The following is a 25,731-nucleotide window of genomic DNA, read 5'->3' as shown; positions in this document are numbered from 1 at the left end:
AAAAATAAATAAAAGAAGATCAGATATAACTTTTTTTTTTTTTTGAGACGGGGTCTTGCTCTGTTGCCCAGGCTGGAGGGCAGTGATGCGATCTTGGCTCACTGCAAGCTCCGCCTCCCAGGTTCACACCATTCTCCTGCCTCAGCCTTCCGAGTAGCTGGGACTACAGGCGCCCGCCACCTCGCCCGGATAGTTTTTTGTATTTTTTAGTAGAGATGGGGTTTCACCGTGTTAGCCAGGATGGTCTCGATCTCCTGACTTTGTGATCCGCCCATCTCGGCCTCCCAAAGTGCTGGGATTACAGGCATAAGCCACTGCGCCTGGCCAGATGTAACTTTAAAAACATTCCTTTTTTTTTTTTTTTTTTGACACAGAGTCTCAGTCTGTTGCCCAGGCTGGAGTGCAGTGGTGCAATCTTGGCTCACTGCAACCTCTGCCTCCCAAGTTCAAGCAATTCTCTTGCCTCAGCCTCCTGAGTAGCTGGGATTACAGGCGCGCACCTCCACGTTCAGCTAATATTTGTATTTTTAGTAGAGACGGGGTTTCAACATGTTGGTCAGGCTGGTCTCGAACTCCTGACCTTGTGATCCACCCACCTCAGCCTCCCAAAGTGCTGAGATTACAGGTGTGAGCCACCGCACCCAGCCAAAAATTTTTTTCTTATAAGAATAGAGTCAGCAGCCGGGTGTGGTGGCTCATGCCTGTAATACCAACACTTCGGGAGGCCAAGGCAGGCGAATCATCTGAGGTCAGGAGTTCGAGACCAGCCTGGCTAATATGGCAAAACCCGGTCTCTACTAAAAGTACAAAAATTAGCTGGATGTGGTGACACACGCCTGTAATCCCAGCTACTCAGGTGGCTGAGGCAGGAGAATTGCTTGAACCTGGGAGGCGGAGGTTGCAGTGACCTGAGATCGTGCCACTGCACTCCAGCCTGGGTGACAGAGCAAGACTCCATCTCAAAAAAAAAAAAAAAAAAAAAAAAAACAGACTTGCCTTGCCATGTTGCTGAGGCTGGTCTTGAACTCTTGAACTTTTGGGTTCAAGCAATGCTCCCACCTTGGCCTCCCGAAGTGCTGGGATTACAGGCATGAGCCACGGTGTCTGGCCAGAGGTCACTTTTTTTTTTTTTTTTTTTCCGAGACGGAGTCTAACTCTGTCGCCCAGGCTGGAGTGCAGTGGCCGGATCTCAGCTCACTGCAAGCTCCGCCTCCCAGGTTTACGCCATTCTCCTGCCTCAGCCTCCAGAGTAGCTGGGACTACAGGCACCCGCCACCTCGCCCGGCTAGTTTTTTGTATTTTTTAGTAGAGATGGGGTTTCACCGTGTTAGCCAGGATGGTCTCGATCTCCTGACTTTGTGATCCGCCCATCTCGGCCTCCCAAAGTGCTGGGATTACAGGCTTGAGCCACCACGCCCGGCCAGATGTAACTTTTTTACAGGAATCCCCTGGGTGCTAAGTTGAGACTAGGTGGACGCAGGGAGACTAGTTAGGGGACAGTTGCAGTCATCCAGGTGAGAGGTGACAGACATGCTTCACGGAGCTCCTCCCTCCATGGCCAGGAGACAGTTCGGAGAGGCTCGCTACCTTCAGAGTTGGAAGACGGCAGAGCTGGAACCAAGGAGTGGAACTGACAGGGAATCCACTGGAACCACCCAGAAGGAGAATGTGCTCCCTTGGCAGGGCAGGTAGGGAGGGTAGTGACCTCCCTGCTATGAGAGGTATGCAAGCAGAGGGTGGATGGCCACTTAGTTGAGATGTCTTAGAAAAAACTGACACCGGCCTGTGCAGTGGCTCACGCCACCCAACACTTTGGGAGGCCGAGGCAGGTGGATCACCTGAGGTCAGGAGGTCCAGACCAGCCTGGCCAACATGGTGAAACCCCGTTTCTACTAAAAATACAAAAAAATTAGCCAGGCGTGGTGGCAGGTGCCTGCAATCCCAGCTACTTGGGAGGCTGAGACAGGAGAATCCCTTGAACCTGGGGGTTGGAGGTTGCGGTAAGCAGATATCGCACTACTGCACTCCAGCCTGGGTGACAGAGTGAGACTTCATTTCAAAAATAAAAATAAAAATAAAAAATAAAAAACTGATCCTTCAGACGGGGCTGGAGTAGAAGGCCAGTGCTTCGTTAATCCTTGCATTTATCCATCTAACAAATATTTACTGAGTGCCTGCTGTGAACCAGGCCATGGTCTTGGGTTTGCAGATGCTGTTCACTACAGTATCTCTCTCTTCATGGAGCTGACACTGCAGCCTGGCATGTTGGAATCCTCTGACATTTCAGACCTTCTGGAGACATTTGCAGGATTGATTTATTCATGTTTATTTTTTGTAGAGATAGGGTCTTGCTATGTTGCCCAGGCTGGTCTGAAACTCCCGACCTCAAGTGATCCTCCCATCTTGGCCTTAGGTTTCCTGAAGTGCTGGGATTACAGGTGACAGCCACCATGCCTGGTCGATTTGCAGGATTTCAATAGCCTAAAGAATCTTCCATGGGTTTCTCATTTCCCTCGTTCATGCAGAAGAAAAAGGAGAATCGCTGCCCGCAGATCTAGTGTGGACTATGCGCCAAGCACTCTTATAAGCACTTTAGATTTTTGTTGTTGTTATTTTTATTTTTAGTAGAGACACATTCTCACTAAGTTCCCCAGGCTGGTCTTGAACTCCCGAGCTCAAAGGATCTTCCTGCCTTGGCCTCCCAAAGTGCTGAGATTACAGGCATGAACCAGCACACCTGGCCACTTTATAGATATTAACTCACTTAATCCTCACAACACCTACCTCGTAGGCTTGCTGTGAGAACCTAAAAGGGTAAATATACACATATAGAGATTTACAGATTTATATATATGTCTATATATAAATCTGCAAAATAGGGATAATAATTATATATATTCCATATATAAATATTGTGTCTATATGTTATATTTAATAATATATAATAATACACAAAGATTATATTTATACAATATATTTAAGGTATAATCTTTATATATTTAATTTATAGTTTATATATAATCTTTATATATTCTGTATATAAAGATTAATATATATTCTACATATAAAGATATAGATTATACAATTTTTATATTTAGAATATATAAAGATTAATTATATGCTAATCCATATAGCTATATAATCTTTATACATAATATGTAATATGTAATATATATTACATTAATTTATATATCATAATCTGTATAACTTATATAATCTTTACAACATATTTAATTTATATTTTATATATAATCTTTATATATTATAAATATAGCATTTTATATTTGTAAAAATATATAAATAGTTTTATATTTATAAAATATATAATTATATAATTGTATATTTATAAAATACATAAATATATAGTTTTATATTATAAAATACATAAATATAAATATATAAAATATATAGATTATATATAATATATAAATTAAATATATATTTATATCTAATTTATGTATAATTTATGTATAAATTAGATATAAATATATACTTTAACAAATAAAGTATATATTTGTTTATAATGTACAAATATATTATAAATATGTAATATAATTTATTATATATTATAATTAATATTATATGTTGTAATATAAATATATCATTATAATATAGTACATATGTATAATATAGAATTATTATATTATAATATAGAATGTAATAATATAATATATAATATAGAATGTAATAATTATATATTATAAATATACAATATAATTATATATAAATATTAAATACATATAAAATATACTTATATATAGTATAAATATATATAATTGTATATTTTATATATATATAATATATAGTTATTCAGAGTTGGAAGAAGGCAGAGCCGGAACCCAGTAGTGGAAGTGACAGAGCATTATATATATTTTATATATATTATATAATTATATACATTATATATGACATATATTATAAATATGTAACACTATGTAAGAGTGAGAATGAGTTGTAATAATTATCAGCATCCCCATTTTACTGGTGAAAAACTGAGACACAGACAGGTTGGGTCCCTTGCCTCAAGCTCGCTCAGCTGGTGAGCAGCCCAGCGGTGCCCACCCAACTGCCTGCATCTGCTGTTGGCCGCTTCTCTGCTGTGACGGTGGCAGGTGCACCCAGCCTTTCGTGCATGCTCTTTGCTGCTGCAGACAGGCTGGCCGTGGCTCCCTGCAAGGGAGGGTCCCGGCAGTGTGTACGCTGCTGTTTTCACTCCCACGCGGCCAGAAGTTCCCCATCAAACATCCCCCTGACCCCGTGTCCTTCCAGATGGCTTCTTCCCTTGAAAGCGTCATCTACACTTGCTCACTCCCCCTCCTCTCTTCTCTCTCCCCTCTTGGCCCCCCACCTTTGGGCTCCTCCTCCACCCTCACACCCCAGCCTCACCCCTGCACTGACTCTGCTGTCACTGAGCTCACCTCTGACTGACCCGCTCCTTGCGAAATCCAGTGCCTGCTTCACAGTGCTCTTCTGCTTTTTCTCCAGCCCTTGGGCCTCCATCTTAAACCACGCTCCCCGGGAGTCCAGAATTCTCGGCTAGCCTCCGCGGCTCACGCCTATAATCCCAGCACTTTGGGAGGCCAAGGTGGGAGGATCGCTTGAGGCCAGCAGTTAAGAGACCAGCCTGGGCAACATAGTGAGACTCCATCTCTACAAAAAAATTAGCTAGGTGTTATGACATGGGCGTGTACCCCCAGCTACTTGGGAGGCTGAGCCCAGGAGTTCGAGGTTGCAGTGAGCTATGATTGTGCCACTGCACTCCAGCCTGGGTGACAGAGCCAGACCCTGTCTCGAAAATACAAAAACAAAACGGAATTCTTGCCAAGCTCTCCTTCCTCCTCCCTGCCAATGCCCTCCCAGGTCCTGCTGTGGGAGCCTGTTCCTAGGCCTGTCCCTTCCTTAGCCATTCCCTTCTCTCTCTCTGGCAAGCCCCGGGTCATCTCATCCCCTTCAGCCCCTCTGCAGAGGACCCTGACTCTGTATCTGCCTCGCTGTCTCCCCAGAGCTACACAACTACATGTCCGACCATCACCCTAACTTTTCCCTCTGAGTGCTCCGCAGCTCCCTGAACACTGACAGACCCCAATACAGAACTCACCACTTCCACGATCTTACCACTCACACCTGGTCCTCCCAGTGTGCCTCAGCCTCGGGACAGGCATCATCACCCAGACACTTGTGCAAGCTGGAAACCATCATCTTCAGCTCCTCAGCACACCCTGCTGCCCTGCGCTAGCTGTCACTGAGGACGGAAGCCTGGCCAGTTGAACATCTACCTTCATAGCCACCGCCCTGGTCCAGCAAGACATCGCCTCTTCCATACGTGCATTAGCCTCCTGTAACCCTTACAGTGAACAGCTTCTCAAACTTAAACATGCATTAATAATTGATAATGTGGGCTAGGCACTGTGGCTCACGCCTGTCATCCCAGAACTTTGGGAGGCTGAGGCGGGTGGATCACCTGAGGTCAGGAGTTCGAGACCAGCCTGGCCAAGATGGTGAAACCCCGTCTCAACTAAAAATACAAAAATTAGCCTGGCATGGTGGTAGGCGCCTGTAATCCCAGTTACTCAGGAGGCTGAGGCAAAAGAATTGCTTGAATCTGGGAGGTGGAGGTTGCAGTGAGCCAAGATCATGCCACTGCACTCCAGCCTGGGCGACAGAGTAAGATTCCATCTCAAAAACAAAATAAAATAAATGTGGCTTGCTTTATTTATTTATTTATTTAAGACAGGGTCTCATTATGTCACCCAAACCATTGTGCAGTGGTGCAGTCACAGCTCACTGCAGCCTCAACCTCCCGGGCTCAAGTGATCCTCCCACTTCAGCCCCCGCCAAGTAGCTGAGATCACAGGCATGTGCCACCAGGCCTGGCTAATTTTTAAATTTTTCGTAGAGACTCTATAGACTTTTTATTGTCTTGCTATATTGTCCAGGCTGGTCTCGAACATCCGGCCTCAAGCCATCTTCCCACCTCTGCCTCCCAAAGCGCTGGGATTACAGATGTGAGCCACCAATGCCCAGCCAGTATGATGTTTAAACATCAGCATCTTAAAAGTGATTCCAATATGGAGCCAGGTCAAGAACTACTGTAATAGAAGCTTTGAGCTGCAAATTACATCTAGGGGCTCAAATTGGTTTTAATCAGTGCTTCTTAAACTGTACTGTGCATCAGGATTAACTAGAGGGCTTGTTAAGGATCAGCTAGAGGGCCAGGCACGGTGGCTCATACCTGTAATCCCAACACTTTGGGAGGCCAAGGCAGGCGGATCACCTGAGGTCAAGGGTTCAAGACCAGCCTGGCCAACTTGGCGAAACCCTGTCTCTACTAAAACTACAAAAATTAGCCGGGTGTGGTGGTGCACACCTGTACCCCCAGCTACTCAGGAGGCTGAGGCAGGATAATCACTTAAACCCAGGAGGTGGAAATTGGAGTGAGCCAAGATTGCACCAATGCACTCCAGCCTGGGTGACAGAGCAAGACTCTGTCTCAAAAACAAAACAAAACAAAATACAGCTCGCTGGGCCCCACCTCCAGAGTTTCTGAGCGAGTAACAGGTCTGGGATGAGGTCTGAGAATCTGCATTCCTGGCTGGGTATGGTGGCCTATAGTCCCAGCTACTCAGGAGGCTGAGGTAGGACGATCACTTGAGCCCAGGAGTTGAAGGTTGCAGTGAGTTATGATTGCACCACTGCATTTCAGCCTGGGCCACAGGGTGAGACCCTGTCTCAAAAACAGAATTTGCACTCCTAGTGCTGCTGGTCCAGGGACCACACTTTGAGAACCACTACTTAAACAAGGCGGAAAGTTACCATTTCACCTAACGTAGAGAGGCCAGAAGTAGGGAGGACTCCAGACAATGCAAGTTGGAGCTCATGTGCTTCAGTTGTTTCTTTGGCTACTGTTTGCCTCTGACAAGGCCAGGCTTCAGAGCAGGTGTTTGAAGTGCTTTGTGATCCAACCCTGCTTTCTCTCCAGCCTCATTTCTCTCCATAGCTTCCCTCACCTCACATCCCTAGAAGTCTTCAATCTCCAGTAGTACCTGGGACGCATCTTGCTTTGCCCTTGAAAAGTGTGATCAACCCACAAGGGAGGCAAACCTAGGGATTTCTGTCTTTCTTTTCTTTTTTTTTTTTTTTTTTTTTTTTCTTTTTTTGGAGACAGAGCCTGGCTCTGTCACCCAGGCTGGAGTGCAGTGATGTGATGTCAGCTCACTGCAACCTCCGCCTCCCGGGTTCAAGTGATTCTCTTGCCTCAGCCTCCCGAGTAGCTGGGATTACAGATGTGCGCCCCCACGCCTGGCTAACTTTTTGTATTTTTAGTAGAGATGGGGTTTCACTATGTTGGCCAGGCTGGTCTTGAACTCCTGGCCTCAAGTGACTTGCCTGCCTTGGCCTCTCAATTTTCTTTTTTTTTTTTTTTTTTTTTGAGACAGGTCTGTTGCCTGGCTGGAGTACAATGTCACGATCATAGCTTACCACATCCTTGAACTCCTGGGCTCAAGCGATCCTCCTCCTGCCTTAGCCTCCTGAGTAGCTGGGACTAGAGGTCCACACCACCACGCTTGGCTAATTTTTTTTTTTACAGAGACGGAGTCTTGCTACGTTGCCCAGGCTGGTCTCAAACTCCTGCCTCAGCCTCCCATAGGTTGCAATTATAGGAATGAGCCACTGTGCCTGGCCTCCTGCCTCCTTATTAACTTTTTTTTTTTTTTGACGGAGTCTTCCTCTGTCACCCAGGCTGGAGTGCAGTGGTGTAATCACTGCTCACTGCACCCTCAAACTCCTAGGCTCAAGCAATCCTCCCGTCTCAGCCTCCTGAGTAGCTGGGACTACAGGCATGCACCACCACGCCTGACAAATTTTTTTATTTTGTAGAGATGGGGTCTCACTATGTTGGCCAGGCTGGTCTCGAATTCCTGGGCTCAAGTGATTCTCCTTTCTTAGCCTCCCAAAGTGCTGGGATTATAGGCATGAGGCACAGTGCCCTGCCCAAGTATGGATCCTGAGTGTCGTAGACCTGGGTTTGACTCTGGGTTATTTCCCTTGCTTCCTTGTTGACCTTGGGCATATTATTTGATGTAAGCCTAGTGTTTCTCTCCATCTGCTTAAAAATTAAAGTTATAACATGGCCTGTCTTAAAGGCCAACTGAATTCAAGGATGTGAAAGAATTTGGTAGCCTCAACTGAGCTGTACAAAGAGAGGCTACTCTTTCTTCCTCTTGCCCCACATCCACAGATGGCAGCAAGACAGGACATGTGTTAGTCTCCAGGCTCACTCTCCACCCGTGTGACCTTGGAAAAGTCACTTAACTTCCTACAGCATCAGTCTCCTCATCTGTGGGAAGGGAATGTGAGCAAGGGAAATGAAATGCAAAGCTCCTGGATTAGACGGGTGCAGTGGCTCACTCCTATAATTCCAGCAATTTGGGAGGATGAGGGCAGGAGGGTTGCTTGAGGCCAGGAATTCTAGAGACCAGCCTGGGCAACATAGCGAGACCCTGTCTCTACAGAAAATTCAAAAATTAGCTGGGTTTGGCGGTGAGCACCTATGGTCCCAGCTACTTGGGAGGCTGTGGTGGGAGGATTGTTTGAGTCCAGGAGTTTCAGGCTGCAATCAGTTGTGATTGAGCCACTGCCCTCCAGCCTGGGCGACACAGTGAGACTCTCTTTATTTAAAAAATGCTCCTAGATCAATACATGTCACATGCAAAATGCTTGGTAAATGAAATTCTTCTTAGAAGTGCATCTTTGGCCAGGCTTGGTGGCTCATGCCTATAATCCCAGCACTTTGGGAGGTTGAAGTGGGAGGATCACTTGGCTTAGGAGTTCGACACCAGCCTGAGCAACATGGTGAAACCTTGTCTCTACAAAACACACACACAAAAATTAGCTGGGTGTGATGGTGCATGCCTGTAGTCCTAGCTACCTGGGAGGCTGAGGCAGGAAGATTGATTGAGGCAGAAGGATCACTTGAGCCTGGGAGGCGGAAGTTGCAGCGAGCCGAGATCATACCATTGCATTCCAGCCTGGGCGACACGGCGAGACTCTGTCTCAGAATAAATACATAGATAAAAATTTTTTAAAGTGTAGCTTTCTCTCGAGATGGTGGAGATAGTGGGTTATGGCTGGGCCCACAGTCCTAAGTAGCAAGATAGGGAGGGCAAGCCTCAGGATGCTCTAGACACCCCCTCACACCCCTCCCTACCCCACTGCCCACAGCTGAGTCAATGTCAGTTTCCCGCAAAGGACAAAAGGGAAGGAAATGAGGCCGCTCCATTTGCTCTCTGACTGGATCCATTTCCTCCCCCAAGATTGCGGGTGTGTCTGTCTGTCATCCAGCCTCTGCAGCGACCGCTCTTCTCAGAGGGTCCTTCTTATCGCTGAAGGGCCCGGACTGTCAGGAAGGCAGGCTCCCAGGTGGGGATGGAAATGTTTGCAGCAGGAATCTCCAACTTCGGTACATTGACTCACTCTGGGCTTCGGGACTAGGACACCTACGGAGCACGTCTGTTCAACCCAAATTCTACCAATAAGTCTTTCAGATTGTCTCCTTGTTGGTGGAATTTGAATAAGTTCTGTAGATAGCATCAATGTCAAGTTCCTGGTTTTGATATTGCACTGCAGTTATGCAAGATGTTACTATTGGAGGAAACAGAGAGGAAGAGTCCATGAGACCTCCCTGTTCACTTTTTCAAACCCCTGTGAATCTTCATTTTTTTTGGGGGGGGGGGACAGGGTCTCACTCTGTTGCTCAGGCTGCAGTGCAGTGGCACAATCACAGCTCACTATAGCCTCGACCTCCCAGACTCAGGTGATTCTGCCACCTCAGCCTGCCAGTTAGCTGGGACTACAGGCACGTGTCACTATGTCTGGTTAATTTTTTTTTTTTTTTTTTTTTTTTTGAGACGGAATCTCACTCTGTCAGCCCAGCTGGAGTGCAGTGGAGCCATCTTGGCTCACTACAACCTCCGCCTCCCAGGTTCAAGTGATTCTTCTGCCTCAGCCTCCCGAGTAGCTAGGATTACAGGTGCGCACCACTATGCCTGGGTAATTTTTGTATTTTTAGTAGAGACGGGGTTTCACCATGTTAGCCAGGCTGGTCTCGAACTCCTGATCTCAGGTGATCTGCCCACCTGGGCCTCCCAAAGTGCTGGGATTACAGGCGTGAGTCACTGCGCCCGGCCTTAAAAGAAGTTTCTATGAAAAAATCTCCTAGTCTGGGCCAGGCGTGGTGGCTCACATCTGTAATCCCAACACTTTTGAGAGGCTGAGGCGGGCAGATCACAAGGTCAAGAGTTGGAGACCAGCCTGGCCAACATAGTGAAACCCTGGCTCTACTAAAAAATACAAAAAATTAGCCAGGCATGGTGGCGGGCGCCCATAATCCCAGCTACTCAGGAGACTGAGGCAAGAGAATCGCTTGAACCTGGGAGGCAGAGGTTGTAGTGAGCAGAGATCGTGCCACTGCACGCAGCCTGGGCAACAGTGCGACAAGACTCTGTCTCAAAAAAATAAAAAATAACAATAATCTCCGGGCTCGGCATGGTGGCTCATGCCTGTAATCCCAGCACTTTGGGAGGCCAAAGTAGGTGGATCACCTGAGGTCAGGAGTTCGAGACCAGCCTGGCCAACATGACAAAACCCCCGTCTCTATAAAAAACACAAAAATTAGCAGGGCGTGGTGGCGCACGCTTGTAATCCCAGCTACTCTGGAGGCTGAGGCAGAAGAATCTCTTGCACCCGGGAGGCGGAGGTTGCAGTCAGCCAAGATGCGTCACTGCACTCCAGCCTGAGCAACAGAATGAAACTCCGTCTCAAAAGTAAATAAATAAATAAAATAAATTTTCTATTAAAACTCCCTTTTAACTTTCCACTTGCCAGGCCATCTCCAAATCCAGGTCCCCGTCACCTCCCTCTTGGATCCTTGAAGCCACTGTCGGTTTTCTGTATTTGGTCTTTTCACACAAAGGTCCATCCAGGGAATCACCAGACACAGCTTTTGCCCCACCTCTCCCAGTAATGAGCAGCTTGTTGGGTGGAGCCAGCGCTCAACGCCCCCAGACCTTTCCACTCCTCTCACCATTTCCCACATCCCAGCTTCTCAGGTTTTTGCGGAGGCTGTTCCACATCACGCGCCTGGCCTACTCTTCCCCTTCTCCACCAGCAGTAAAAGTAAAACCCCGTCTGATCTTTCGCTGATGCTGAGTTTCCTGTCTGTTAAATGGTAATAATAATCCCCGCCCCGCTTCCTTGAGAGGATCCAGTGTGGTGATGGCTGGAATAACGCCTTTAATAAACAATTATCAGTGAGTTCCTCAGGAGGAGGCGTGAACAGGGGTTGCAAATCCCGCCTTCCTCCGCCCTCCGCCGTTCTGCAACCTCAACCGCCAGGCGACCCGCTCCTCGAAACACACCAAGAGTCGGGCCTCGCCCCTCGAGATGTTCTACCTCCGGGCCCCGCCCCTTGAGACGCTCTACCTCCGGGTTCTGCCCCTCGAGACGCGCTAACAACCCAGCCCCGCCCCTCGAGACGCTCTAACTCCAGGCTCCGCCTCTCGAGGCGCTCTAATAACTAGGCTCCACGCTTGGAGATGCTCTAACTCTAGGCCCCGCCCCTGGAGACGTTCTCTAACTCCAGGCCCCGCCCCTAGAGACGCTCTAACCCAGGCTCTGTCCCTCCAGGCGCTCTAACAACCAGGTCCCGCCCCTCGAGACACGCTACCTCTGGGTTCGGCCCCTCGAGACGCTCTAACCCAGGGTCCGCCCCTCGAGGCGCTTTAATAACCAGATTCCTCTCCTCGAGACGCTTTAACGGCCAGGCCCCGCCTTCAAGGAGCTCTAACAATCAGGCCCCGCCCCTCGAGGCGCTCTAATAGTCAGGCCCCGCCCCTCTAGCGCCCCAACAGCTGGGCTCCCCCCGTTGAGACGCTCTAACGGCCAGGCCCCGCCCTGAAGTCATTATAACAACCAGGCTCCGCCCCCAGGCGCTCTAACGGCCAGGCCCCGCCGCTCGAGGCGCCCCAACGGCCAGGCCCCGCCCCCGCGTGCGTGCGCGACTCCGCCGAGCCGTGCGGGCACCCGCGTGCTCACTGGCTGAGGTGGCAGTGGCCCAGCCAACATGGAGCTCTCGCAGATACCGGAGTTCATGGGGCTGTCGGTGTTGCTTGGGCTGCTGGCCCTGATGGCGACCGCAGCGGTAGCTCGGGGGTGGCTGCGCGCGGAGGAGGAGAGGAGAGGCAGGCCCGCCTGTAAGTGGGGCCGGGTCGGGTGGGGGCGGCCCGCGTGACCTCCTCGTGGTCCGACCTGTGGTTTGGGCCAGCGGCTGGTGGGGCTCGGCGACTCCATGGGCCTCAGTTTCTCCTCTGATGACGTGAGCTTCGCTTCCAGAGACGAGGGCCCGCCTCGCTGGGCTGGGCGCACCCCCTGGGGCAGGACTGGCTCCAACCTGGGCCCCGCGCTGCGGCTTTCTCGGTGGCCGAGGCTAGGCCGTCCCCGGGGTGGCCAGGAGAGCACCGTAAACTCTTCAGCCTGCTCCGTGGCTGCGATCTCAGAAAAAGCACCAGTTCTGTGATGTGCAGCAGCATATACTGGGCATCTGTGACCCTCTGATGGGCTTTGGGATCTTTTTCTGTAAGGAGTCCAGTAAAGGAGAAGTACATCTGCATGATGAACACCTAAACATGTAAGTGAAAAACAGTGAAATAAGTTTCATTGAGGCCAGGCGCGGTGGCTCACGCCTGTATTCCCAGTACTTTGGAAGGCCGAGGCAGGCTTGAGCCCAGGAGTTTCAGACCAGCCTAAGCAACATAGCAAGACTCCATCTCTATGAAAAATTAGCTGGGTGTGGTTGTGCACGCCCCTGTAGTCCCAGCTCCATGGGAGGCCGAGGCAGGAGGGTGGCGTGAGTCCAGGAGTTCAGGGCTTCAGTGAGCTGTCATCAATCGCGCCACTGCACTCCAGCCCAGGTGACAGCAAGAGCCTGTCTGAAAAGTTTCATAGAAGAGGTTAGTACTAGAAACGGCAAACACCAGAGAGGGAGTGGGCAACCCTGCTCTTTTTATGTTTGAGACAGAGTTTAGCTCTTCTTGCCCAGGCTGGAGTACAGTGGCAGGATCTTGGCGCACTGCAACCTCCACCTCCTGGGTTCAAGCGATTCTTCTGCCTCTGCCTCCCGAGTAGCTGGGACTACAGGCACACACCAGCACGCCTGAGGATTTTTTGTATATTTAGTAGACACAGGGTTTCGCCACGTTGGTCAGACTGGTCTCGAACTCCTGACCTCAGGTAATCCACTCGTCCTGGCTGGGATTACAGGTATGAACCGCTGTGCCCGGCCAGCCCTGCTCCTTTTTTTTTTTTTTTTGAGATGGAGTCTTGCTCTGCCTCCCAGGCTGGAGTACAGTGGCGCGATCTTGGCTCACTGCATTCCACCTCCCAGGCTCATGCCATTCTCCTGCCTCAGCCTCCTGAGTAGCTGGGACTACAAGTGTCCACCACCACGCCCGGCTAATTTTTTGTATTTTTTTAGTAGAGATGGGGTTTCACCGTGTTAGCCGGGATGGTCTCGATCTCCTGACCTCATGATCTGCCTGCCTCAGCCTCCCAAAGTGCTGGGATTACAGGCATGAGCCACCGTTCCCGGCCCAGCCCTGCTCTTTTATTGGGGAGGTGGTTGTTAGAGAAATCATTACTGAGAATAGGGGCATATGAGGTAGTGTGGGGTCTCAAAGGATGGTTCTAGAATAAGAGTTTGCCAGAAAGCCAAGGAAAAAAGACATTCCTGCCAATGGCAATACCCGAGAAGGCAAGGAGTCCCCAAACAGCATTTGGTATGACTTAAGTGTGAGGAGGGGGGCTTGTTAGACAAGCCTGGAGGGAAGGAAGCAGAGGACAGATTGTGGCTCTGTTTGTATGCAGGGCTCAGGAGCTTTTTTCCTGTTGGAACTGGGGAGCATCTGCAGTCATTTAACACATGCCAGCTTTGTGACTGACTCAATTAAGTATCTTATGCAAAAGTGACTGGCTCCACTCCCCAGCACAGGGCTCAACAGATGTTGACTTCTCAGCCCCGAGTTCTTTCGGGTACTGGAGCGCAGTGACGCGATCTGGGCTCACTGCAACCTCCACCTCCTGGGTTCAAGCGATTCTCCTGCCTAGCCTCCTAAATAGCTGGGATTACAGGCGCCTGCCGCTGCGCTCGGCTAATTTTTGTATGTTTAGTAGAGACGGGGTTTCACCATGTTGGCCAGGCTGGTCTGGAGCTCCTGGGCATCAAGATGATCCAGCTGCCTCAGCTTCCCAAAGTGCTGGGATTACAGGCGTGAGCCACCACGCCTGGCCTCCATAAAGCCTTTAATGCTTATGTTTGGTACTTTTGCTTGTCACTTTGTAGATAACTCATCCAATTCAATCTCCCTTATTTTTATTTATTTATATCTTTTTTGAGACAGAATCTCACTGTGTTCCCCAGGCCGGAATACAGTGGCACGATCACTGCATTCGAACTCCTGGGCTCAAGCAATTTTCCCTCCTTAGCCTCCGAATAGCTGGGACCACAGGCGCATGCCACCATTCCCAGCTAATTAAAGTTTTCTGTAGAGACGGGGTGTCACTCCGTTAACCAGGCTGGTCTCCAACTCCTGAGCTCAAGCAATCCTCCCACCTCAGCCTCCCAAAGTGCTGGGATCACAGGCATGAGCCACCGTGCCCAGCTCTCAACCTCTGTTTAAGAAAACCAAGGTTGGGGCCGGGCGCAGTGGCTCAAGCCTGTAATCCCAGCACTTTGGGAGGCCGAGACGGGCGGATCACGAGGTCAGGAGATCGGGACCATCCTGGCTAACATGGTGAAACCCCGTCTCTACTAAAACATACAAAAAACTAGCCGGGCGAGGTGGCGGGCGCCTGTAGTCCCAGCTACTCAGGAGGCTGAGGCAGGAGAATGGCATAAACCCGGGAGGCAGAGCTTGTGATGAGCTGAGATCCGGCCACTGCACTCCAGCCCGGGTGACAGAGCGAGACTCCGTCTCCAAAAAAAAAGAAAACCAAGGTTGGGCCAGACACAGTGGCTCACACCTATAATCCCAGCACCTTGGGAGGCCAAGGCAGGCAGATCACTTGAGGTGAGGAGTTGGAGACCAGCCTTGCCAACATGGTGAAACCCCATCTCTACTAAAAAAAACCAAAAAGATTAGTTGGATATGGTGGTATACGCCCATAATTCCAGCTACTTGGGAGGCTGAGGCACGAGAATTGCTTGAACCCGGGAGACAGAGGCTACAGTGAGCAGAGATCATGCCACTGCACTCCAGCCTGGGCGACAGAGCAAGACTCTGTCTCCAAAAACAAGAAAGAAAGAAAAGAAGAAAAAAAAAAAAAAAAAACAAGGTCCAGAGCAATTCACTAACTTACCCAAAGCAGGGCCACTAGAGACAGCTGTGCACATTACTCCCTACGTAGGGCTGTCTGGCCAAGGATCCACACTCCACTGGCCGTGCTGTGTACTCACCCAGCAGCATCACCCTACCCAGAGTACGCCTTTTCCACTTTACATGAAGGTGCTCTATGGACTTACTGTAAACAGCCTCCTCAAAGTCAGTCAGTATTAGAGACAGAATCCAAACCCAGGTCTGATTGCAAAGCCTCTGTTTTGCTTCTGTTTTCTGTTTGACAGGGTCTCACTCTGTCACTCAGGATGGAGTGCAGTAGTGTTGTGATCATAGCTCACTGCAGCCTCGAACTCCTGGGCTCGAGTGATCCTCCTGCCTCAGCCTCCCGAAGCGTTGGGATTACAGGCATGAGCCACCATACCCAGCCAGCCAAGCCTCTGTTTTTGCCCATATCACACTCACTCTCCCCCTGAAGACAAGGGCCATGTCTGGTTAATCTCCTGCTGTTCCACTCAATGCCTGGCTAATCATAGATGGGCAGCAAATGCTTATCAGTGAGTAACTGGAGAACAACATGGCCCTTCCTTATAGGCCAAAAAGCAAATGGATTTCCACCTGACAAATCCTCGGGATCCAAGAAGCAGAAACAGTATCAGCGGATTCGAAAGGAGAAGCCTCAACAACACAACTTCACCCACCGCCTCCTGGCTGCAGCTCTGAAGGTACGTGGGGTACCCGGCGCAGTGCGCACTCTGAGACTCAGACCCACACAGGCTTTTCCTCTATAGTATTCCATGCATGTTACAGACCCTCCTGCCTCTGATCAGAATCAGCGGGGATGCTTAATTCTGTCTCCTCTCATCGCAGCCCAACCTCAGCTTGCTGTTAATCCAGGCAAGGGGGCCCCATCTCCCTGGTTCCAGGTTTGGCTTCCCCATCTCCCCAAGGAGCTCCTATTCACACTTCCTGCCACCCTTCCCCTAGAGCCACAGCGGGAACATATCTTGCATGGACTTTAGCAGCAATGGCAAATACCTGGCCACCTGTGCAGATGATCGCACCATCCGCATCTGGAGCACCAAGGACTTTCTGCAGCGAGAGCACCGCAGCATGAGAGCCAATGTGGAGCTGGACCACGCCACCCTGGTGCGCTTCAGCCCTGACTGCAGGTGGGACAGGATGGAGCCTCAGGTTTGCCTGAAGAGGCCCAGTCCCAGGCATTGGCCTTCCCATATCTGCTTTGAGGTAGCGAGGAGGGACCCAGACCCAGGGCCTCCCTTGGGGTGCCAGAAAGAGCATCCACATAGTTTGCGTGCTGCCTGGGGCTCCCTGGAGGTCTGTGCTGCTATACAGCAAGGAAATGGGGGGAAGTCTCTTCCTACCTGGAAATAACTTGGCCTGGCTTCCAGATGAGCCTTGGTTTCTAAACCCTAGAGAGAAACTAAAGGAGTCAAAGCAATGGGAATCTTACCTTTTGAGGAGTTTTATAAGATTTGGAACCAGGGACTTATGTTTTTTTTTTTTTTTGAGATGGAGTCTCGCTCTGTCGCCCAAGCTGGAGTGCAGTGGCCAGATCTCAGCTCACTGCAAGCTCCGCCTCCCGGGTTTATGCCATTCTCCTGCCTCAGCCTCCTGAGTAGCTGGGACTACAGGTGCCCGCCACCTCGCCCGGCTAGTTTTTTGTATTTTTTTTTTAGTAGGGACGGGGTTTCACAGTGTTAGCCAGGATGGTCTCGATCTCCTGACCTCGTGATCCGCCCGTCTCGGCCTCCCAAAGTGCTGGGATTACAGGCTTGAGCCACCACGCCCGGCCTAGGGACTTATGTTGTAAGGCTAGACTGTGGGGCGTGAGGGGAGATCTTGACTTCCCCCAGAACCCAGCACAGGACCAGGAACACAGAGCCTCTTTGTCTAGTGAGAGAGTGATTTGTATGCTACCTGTCTCTAGAGCCTTCATCGTCTGGCTGGCCAACGGGGACACCCTCCGTGTCTTCAAGATGACCAAGCGGGAGGATGGGGGCTATACCTTCACAGCCACCCCAGAGGACTTCCCTAAAAAGCACAAGGCGCCTGTCATCGACATTGGCATTGCTAACACAGGTAAGAGGCATTCAGGGGGTGGCACCTGCCCAAAGCATGAAGGAAAGATCCAGTTCTGTTTCCTCAATGAGTTAATGCTGCCTGAAAGTTCTGCTCAACCTAAGAGGGACAGGGGGCCCTGGCTGTAAACAGCCTGGCTGTGTGCTCCCCTGGAGTCCCTGGGCCACACCAGGTCCCTAGGGAAGGCGGGAAGGGCCACAGTCTTCAGCAGAGTCCTTGTCTGTAGTGACCCTTGGCCTGGGAGGAGACATGTATACTTCGGGCAGCAGAGGCCTTGTAAGTGTCTTTGGAGAATGACAGTTGGTCAGGTCACTGCCCGTGGCCCACATCACTCCCTTCCCGCTCAGGGAAGTTTATCATGACTGCCTCCAGTGACACCACTGTCCTCATCTGGAGTCTGAAGGGTCAAGTGCTGTCTACCATCAACACCAACCAGATGAACAACACACATGCTGCTGTATCTCCCTGTGGCAGGTGGGCAAGGAGGGGCATTGGCATCTGGGACCACAAGAGGCTGGGGCTGGGGAGCAGGCACAGGACAGAGAGCCAGCTTCATCGCTTGGGAAGCGCATACGGGGTGGGGTCAGGAGCCCGAGCTTCAAGTCTCAGCTCTCCCCGCTTGGAGTAGTGGGATTTCATGCAGGTCACCCCATGTCCTTAGTCGCTATTTCTTCATCTTCAGTGTTTTGGTTTTTGAGAAAATTAGTCTCACTCTGTCACCCAGGCTGGAGCACAGTGGTGCGATCATAGCTCACTGCAGCCTCAAACTCCTGGATTGTAGTGATCCTCCCACCTCAGCCTCTTGAGTAGCTGGAACTTTAGGCACATGCCACTGTACTCAGCTAATTTTTGGTTTTTGTTTGTTTGTTTGTTGAGACAGGGTTTCACCCTCGCCCAGGCAGGAGTGCAGTGGTGCGATCACAGCTCACTGTAGCCTTGACCTCCCAGACTCAGGCCATCCTCCCACCTTAGCCTCCCGAGTAGCTGGGACTACAGGTGCACACTACCACACCTGGCTAATTTTTGTATTTTTTGTTGAGGTGGGGTGTCATTATGTTGCCCAGGCCGGTCCTGAACTCCTGGCCTCAAGTGATCCTCTTGCCTCGACCTCCCAAAGTGCTAGAATTACAGGCATGAGCCACTGCGCCAAGTCACTTTGTGGGGGATGTTACATGTCTTAGAACAAAGCTAGAGGATAAACCGAGGTCACATACATAAAAGAACTTTGTTGTTGTTGTTGTTCGTTTGTTTTTTGAGATGGAGTTACGCTCTTGTTGCTTAGGCTGGAGTGCAATGGCACGATCTTGGCTCACCGCAACCTCCACCTCCCAGGTTCAAGCGATTCTCCTGCCTCAGTCTCCCCCAAGTAGCTGGGATTACAGGCATGCACCACTACGCCCAGCTAATTTTTTATTTTTAGTAGAGGCGAGGTTTCTCCATGTTGGTCAGGCTGGTCTCAAACTCCTGACATCAAGCGATCTGCCTGCCTGGGCCTCCCAAAGTACTGGGATTACAGGTGTGAGCCACCGCACGTGGCCTTTTTTGTTTTTTGTTTTTTTTTCTGAGATGGAGTCTTGCTCTGTTGCCCAGGCTGGAGTGCAGCGATACAATCTCAGCTCACTGCAACCTCCACCTGCCAGGTTCAAGTGATACTCCCACCTCAGCCTTACCAGTAGGCGGGACTACAGGCACGTGCCACCACGCCTGGCTAATTTTGTATTTTTAGTGGAGATGAGGTTTCACCATGTTGGCCAGGCTGGTCTCCGAACTCCTGACCTCAGGTGATCCACCCACCTTGGCCTCCTAAAGTGCTGGGATTACAGGCGTGAGCCACTATGCCCGGCCAAAATAACTCTTTAAAGGTTTATATTATCCAGATATGAGATTATCAACTTTCTCAGGAAAGAGATTGAGGGGGTTTACAGGAACAACATGCTCCCAAAATGAAGTTTTAAAGGCTCCTGGGTTGTATGGCAGATTTGTAGCCTCCTGTGGCTTCACCCCGGATGTGAAGGTTTGGGAAGTCTGCTTTGGAAAGAAGGGGGAGTTCCAGGAGGTGGTACGAGCCTTCGAACTCAAGGGCCACTCCGCGGCTGTGCGCTCATTTGCTTTCTCCAACGACTCGCGGAGGTGAGTGAGTCTGCTCAGATGTCTGTCTGACCAGTGGCTCTTGGCCCCTCTTGACAACCAGGGTCCTTCTGCCTGTTTGTGCCATGGCTCTGAAGCGGGTGGGGTGCCTGGCCCTCAGCAGGAAGCTGACTTAGCTTCCTAGCTGGAGCTGCTCAAGTTGGGCCAGTACTTACCCTGCCAGGGTGTGTTGGGGCATGAGCTGTGATTTTCTGTGCTGCAGGATGGCTTCTGTCTCCAAGGATGGTACATGGAAACTGTGGGACACAGATGTGGAATACAAGAAGCAGCAGGACCCCTACTTGCTGAGGACAGGCCGCTTTGAAGAGGCGGCGGGCGCTGCACTGTGCCGCCTGGCCCTCTCCCCCGACGCCCAGGTCTTGGCCTTGGCCAGTGGCAGCAGTATTCATCTCTACAATACCCGGCGGGGCGAGAAGGAGGAGTGCTTTGAGCGAGTCCATGGTGAATGTATCACCGACTTGTCCTTTGACATCACCGGCCGCTTTCTGGCATCCTGTGGGGACCGGGCTGTGCGGCTCTTTCACAACACTCCTGGCCACCGGGCCATGGTGGAGGAGATGCAGGGCCACCTGAAGCGGGCCTCCAACGACAGTACCCGCCAGAGGCTGCAGCAGAAGCTGACCCAGGCCCAAGAGACCCTGAAGAGCCTGGGTGCCCTGAAGAAGTGACTCTGGGAGGGCCCGGCGCAGAGGATTGAGGAGGAGGGATCTGGCCTCCTCCCAGCGCTGCTGCCACCTTTCCTCCCAGGTGGAAGCCTTTCAGAAGGAGTCTCCTGGTTTTCTTACTGGTGGCCTTGCTTCTTCCCATTGAAACTACTCTTGTCTACTTAGATCTCTTCTTGCTGGTTGTGACTCCTCCCTGACTAGTGACCAAGGTGCTTTTCTTCCTCCCAGGCCCAATGGGTAGAATCTATTCCCACCCGGTGCTGAGGAGAGTGGTAGAAAGAGGAGACAGAACGATTTTTGGCCTTGTGGCAGCACATCCTCACACCCAAAGAAGTCTGTAAATGTTCCAGAACAACCTAGAGAACACCTGAGTACTAAGCAGCGATTTTGCAAGGATGGGAGACTGGGATAGCTTCCTATCACAGAACTGTGCTCCATCAAAAAGATACTAAGGGATTTCTTTCTGGGCCTCAGTTCTGTTTGTAAGATGGAGAATAATCCTCTCTGCGATCTCCTTACAAAGATGATGTGAGGCTAAGAGAGTATCAAGTCCCTAGGTCTGGAAGAAAAGTGGAAAAGAGTAGTACTATTGTCCAGTGGCATTAAAGTGGTAAAAGTGGGAACCAGTGTGCTTCGAAACCAAATTAGAAACACATTCCTTGGGAAGGCAAAGTTTGTTGGGACTTGATCATACATTTTGTATGGTTGGGAGTCCTCTCTTCGGGAGATGATATCCTGTTTAAGGAGACCTCTTTTCAGTTCATCAGATATTTGCGTGCCTACTCTGTGCCCAAATAAATACATGCTGGAGATTAAATATGAATAAGACATGGTTTCTGCCATCAAAGATGGCTGGTGGGAGAGAGAGATACGCCCTTATTAAGTGCTTTGTGTAGTTTATTCATAGCTACTGTTGTATATGTCAAGGAAAGAGAGGACCAGAGCAGGACAGAGGCAATGGGTATTGAAGTTGAAGGGATACATTCGATAAGAGATTGAGTATTGAGAAGTTTAAATTTGTGAATTTGAAGGCTGCTTGGATGTGGCAGATAAGGGAAATGAGGTATCTGGGAAGACTTGAGTGTAGGCAAAATTTATTCATCCCAAGTCAAACTCTTGGTCTCTCTGACGAAAACTACGACCTCCTTTGGTCGCCCCCGACCTCTCACCTCTCAATGTTGGAACAAGCCACAATCTTGGAGTTATCCTTGATGACTCCCCACTCATTATCCCCTCTGTCCCACCACCACTGCCGTCGTCCGTCCACCAAAACATTCTTTTGGTTACACTCCAGGTGACATCCTGAGGCTGTTGCTTCTCTCCGTCTTTTCTGTTACCATCCTGGTCCTGGCCCCTGTCACCTAGTGGGCCAATATAATATGGCTTCCTAATGGATCTTCCTGCTTCCTCTGTTACCTCATTACTTTTCTATATAGCAGAGTGATCTTTTGAAAATGTGAACCAGATCACATTATTCCCTAGTTAAAACCCCCCAAGGCATCACACTTGGAATAAAATCCAAAAGAATTTTTTTTCTAAACCAAAAATAGTAAAAACAATTTTTTTTTTTTTGAGAGTCTCACCGTGTTGCCCAGGCTGGAGTACAGTGGCACAGTCTTGGCTCACTACAACCACTGCCTCCCAGGTTCAAGCGATTCTCCTGCCTCAGCCTCCAGAGTAGCTGGGATTACAGGCGTGCACCACCACACCTGACTAATTTTTGTGCTTTTAGTAGAGACAGGGTTTCATGATGTTGGCCAGGCTGGTCTCGAACTCCTGACCTCAAGTAATCCACCCCCCTCTTGGCCTCCCCAAGTGCTGGGATTACAGGCGTGAGCTATTTTGCCCAGCCAAAAACACTTTTTTAATCCAAAACTCTTACCATGGCCTGCAAGGTCCTGTGTAACCTGGCTTCGTCCCCCATCTAAATGCTATGGACGTCAGACGGTACCGTAACTCTGTGAATCGGGTCAGTTGCCTGGGTGTAAGGCAGTAGAAAGTGGGGACAGAAGGGAGCTGGAGGGCTTGTGTCCTGCCCGCGGGGTGGGGGGTGGCTGCTACTTATTCAGGAATCCAGCAGAAATTGTCTGCTTTACAGAAGCTAGAAGTGAGCAACTTAAATAAATAAATAAATAAACACTATCTGGACCAAACAAAACACCAAGGTAGGCCCGATGCAGTCCAGCACTCTTCTCATTGGCAGCTTCTGGTTCACTGTTGAAACCACTGGAATGAGAGCACCACCGGGCAGACTCCTGGACTGTCTCACTGTCAGCTCTGTGGTCCAGGCACAGTACCTGGGACAGTGTAAGCACTCAATCAATGTGAAACTCAAGCCGGGGGCAAGCCACAGACCTCCCAGTATCTTCTCTGTGCATCTTCCCACTCGCAGTCTCCATTGTGGTTTTGTATGCTCTTAACCACAGACTGCTGGCAATGCTGTGCACACAAGGCCTGAGGAGTATTTCCTTGGCAATTGTCAGAAGAATGAGACTAAAATACTTCCTTTGCACACCTGTTCTTAGAAGCAGCTCTGGCGTTACTCCCCTTGTGTATGCAGGACAGGAAGTGGCAGTAGAATGTTGAGTTACTGAAGTCAGATGTCTTCAGTTCCAGTTCCAGCTGGGTAAGCTGTTGACTTGAGAGCAGGTAGATCTGTTGAACTCTCTGAGCTTGTTTCCTCATCTGTAAAATGAGAATGAATCCTATGCTGCCCTTCTTGCTGTGTTGAGTTTCGGTGAGACAAGAGAAAACACTACCAAAAAATCATTCCACAGACTTCTGAGAAGAGAAAGTACCCTCACTCAAGCTTCTCTTGTAAACACAGAGAAGGTGTCTGGATATTAACATAGAGCAGAGGCCACCAATTTTTGTTTGTTTGTTTAAATCAAAAATCCTGCATGTGAAGGCAGTATTCATGTCATAATTACAATTTCAACATCTGTGGGTGTGAAATTTTTCAAAATAAAGAGTTGGGGAAATATTTTAAATGGTGGTGTATAGCCTACTTTGGTGTTCTGTTTGTTTTAGAGATGGAGTCTCACTCCGTCATCTAGACTGGAGTGTAGTGGTGCCATCATGGCTCACTGCAGCCTCGACCTCCTGGGCTCAAGTGATCCTCTCACCTCAGCCTCCCAAGTAGCTAGGATCACAGGCGCATGCCATCACACCTGTCTGTTTTGTGTAGAGATGGGGGTCTCACTATGTTGCCCAGGCTGGGGCTTGCAGTCATTTAAACTGTGCAATACACAGATTAAGATGGTAGTGCCATCTCAACAGTGGCCTGCCGCTTCCCAGGGAGTCTTCCTTCCTCAGTGCAGTCCACCCTCCTTCTGGCTACTTTTCTGGGAGTTGGATGCAAGCGGGTCTTCCACCACCTGCATCCAACACTCAGGTACATCAGGGAAACCAATTCTCTAATTTGCTTAGCTGTGATAACTTGAAGCCCTGGATAGTGTCATGCATACGGACATGTTTTCACAATTATTGCTACTCCAGTAAAGTCACATTTCAGAGACTGACATCTTGGGAAAGGCACAAAAAGTTTTTGTTTCTGTGTTATCTGTGTTTTCTGCAATTAATGTGCAATTCCTATGTAATGTTCATTGCCGCACTATTCAGAATAGCAAAAACATGGAATCAACCCAAGTGACCATCAGTGATAGACTGGATAAAGAAAATGTGGTACATATACACCATGGAATACTGTGCAGCCAGAGAAAGGAACAAGATCACGTCCTTTGCAGGGACATGGAGGGAGCTGGAGGTCATTAGCCTTAGCAAACCCAAGAACAGAAAACCAAACACCGCATGTTCTCACTTATAAGTGGGAGCTGAACAATGAGAACACATGGACACAGAGAGGGGGCAACACACACTGAGGCCTGTTGGGGGGGCCGGGGGGAGGGAGAACATTGGGAATAATAGCTAATGCATGCTGGGCTTAATACTTAGGTGATGGGTTGATAGGTGCAGCAAGCCACCATGGCACACATTTACCTATGTAACAAACCTGCACATCCTGCAGATGTACCCTGGAACTTAAAATTCATTCATTAAATAACAGGTACTGGGAGTGGTAGCTCACACCAGTAATCCTGACACCTTGGGAGGCCGAGGCAGGGGAATTACTTGAGGCCAGGAGTTCAAGACCAGCCTGAGCAACATACTGAGACTCGCTGTCTACAAAAAAAAAAAAAAAAAAAAAAAAGTTGGGCATGGTGATGGACACTTTTAGTCCCAGCCTCTCCGGAGGCTGCAGTGGGAGGACTGCTTGAGTCCAGGAGTTCAAAGCTGCAGTGAGCTATGATCACAGCCTGGACAACACAGCGAGACCCTGTCTCTAAGAAAAAAATCAGTAACATGATATATTGAAAGCATTAACGATAGCCTCCTGTGACACATACTCTTTCACTTTCACTTCATAGCAGCTCTTGTGAAATAGCAATTATTATCCCCATTGGAAAAACCGAGATTTGTGGAGGTTAAGTGGCAAGCAGGAATTCAACTCTGGGTCTGAGTACAGAGCTCAAGCTGGTTCCTAGTGTGACCCCACAGAGCCTCTGACCTTGCCATCCAGAAAATAAGCTCCTTGAGGGCAGGGAGTTTATAGTGTTAGGAATCTGCCTTGTCCCTCTTTCTGTTGCACCCATGCAAGTGAGCACACAGCAACCACTACAATTTGTTGACTAATAAGATGAACCTGTATAGTGATTGCCCAACAGAGAATGAGCTCACTTTGACCACCACTTATGCATCCACCACACAGTTGCATTGGCAGCAGAAATCATTCTATTACTTTCCAAGGCCACTGCATCTTGTGAGTTTATACACTTCAGTGTGACTCTCCCAGGGACTAATGGTTCCAAAGTGAGGAGATGATCAAAGTTCCAAAACTGGGCTAGGCGGGGTGGCTTATGTTTATAATCCCAGTGCTTTGGGAAGCCAAGGTGAGAGGATCGCTTGAGACTAGGAGTTTGAGACCAGCTCGAGTAACACGGTGAGACCCCATCTCTACAAAAAAAATTTTAAATTAGCTGGGCATGGTGTCACACACCTGTAGTCCAAGCTGTTGGGCTACTGGAGAGACTGAGGCAGGAGGATCACTTGAGTCCAGGAGCTGGAGGCTGCAGTGAGCCACAATCATGCCACTGCACTCCAGCCTGAGCAACAGAGTGAGACTCCACCTCTTGAAAAAATACAAATAAAAGAGTGCCAGATGGGCGTGGTGGCTCACAGCTGTAATCCTAGCACTTTTGGGAGGCTGAGGCAGGGAGGGTCACTTGGGTCCAGGAGTTCAAGACCAGCTTGGGAAACATAGGGAGACCCCCATCGCTACATAAATACAAAAAAGTCGGGCATATGATGGCACAGCTACTCAGGAGGCTGAGATGGGAGGATTGCTTGAGACTGGGAGGTTGAGGCTGCAG

The 25,731-nt window shown here is 49.6% G+C and overlaps 1 protein-coding gene across 3 annotated transcripts; it reads left to right on the top strand.

The window, feature by feature from the left end:
* Positions 1–11,961: 11,961 nt before the first annotated feature.
* TBL2 (transducin beta like 2) lies at positions 11,962–21,834 on the top strand. 3 transcript variants are annotated; one of them, XM_023218689.1, is made up of 7 exons: positions 11,962–12,251; positions 15,981–16,111; positions 16,374–16,558; positions 17,338–17,489; positions 17,837–17,963; positions 19,467–19,619; positions 19,840–21,834. In XM_023218689.1, the coding sequence occupies exons 1-7, from the start codon at positions 12,122–12,124 to the stop codon at positions 20,303–20,305; spliced, it is 1,344 nt and encodes a 447-aa protein (XP_023074457.1). In that variant the 5' UTR covers positions 11,962–12,121; the 3' UTR covers positions 20,306–21,834. The 3 variants fall into 3 exon arrangements, with proteins under 3 accessions (XP_023074457.1, XP_026312392.1, XP_026312391.1); XM_026456607.2 differs by having other exon boundaries at positions 12,045–12,251; positions 16,374–16,535; XM_026456606.1 differs by lacking the exon at positions 11,962–12,251 and adding an exon at positions 12,278–12,685.
* Positions 21,835–25,731: the final 3,897 nt, after the last annotated feature.

Source organism: Piliocolobus tephrosceles, chromosome 8, assembly GCF_002776525.5.
Source record: "Piliocolobus tephrosceles isolate RC106 chromosome 8, ASM277652v3, whole genome shotgun sequence".
In the NCBI taxonomy this organism is placed as follows: Eukaryota; Metazoa; Chordata; class Mammalia; order Primates; family Cercopithecidae; genus Piliocolobus; species Piliocolobus tephrosceles.
This window is presented reverse-complemented; position numbering and strand designations above follow the sequence as displayed.

Bases quoted from the DNA above. Each gene is read 5' to 3' on its own strand.
- TBL2 (XM_023218689.1), top strand. From the start codon at position 12,122: ATGGAGCTCTCGCAGATACCGGAGTTCATGGGGCTGTCGGTGTTGCTT. The intron at 16,112-16,373 runs GTACGTGGGGTA...CCCTTCCCCTAG, and splicing joins TCCTGGCTGCAGCTCTGAAG to AGCCACAGCGGGAACATATC. The intron at 17,964-19,466 runs GTGGGCAAGGAG...GTTGTATGGCAG, and splicing joins GCTGTATCTCCCTGTGGCAG to ATTTGTAGCCTCCTGTGGCT.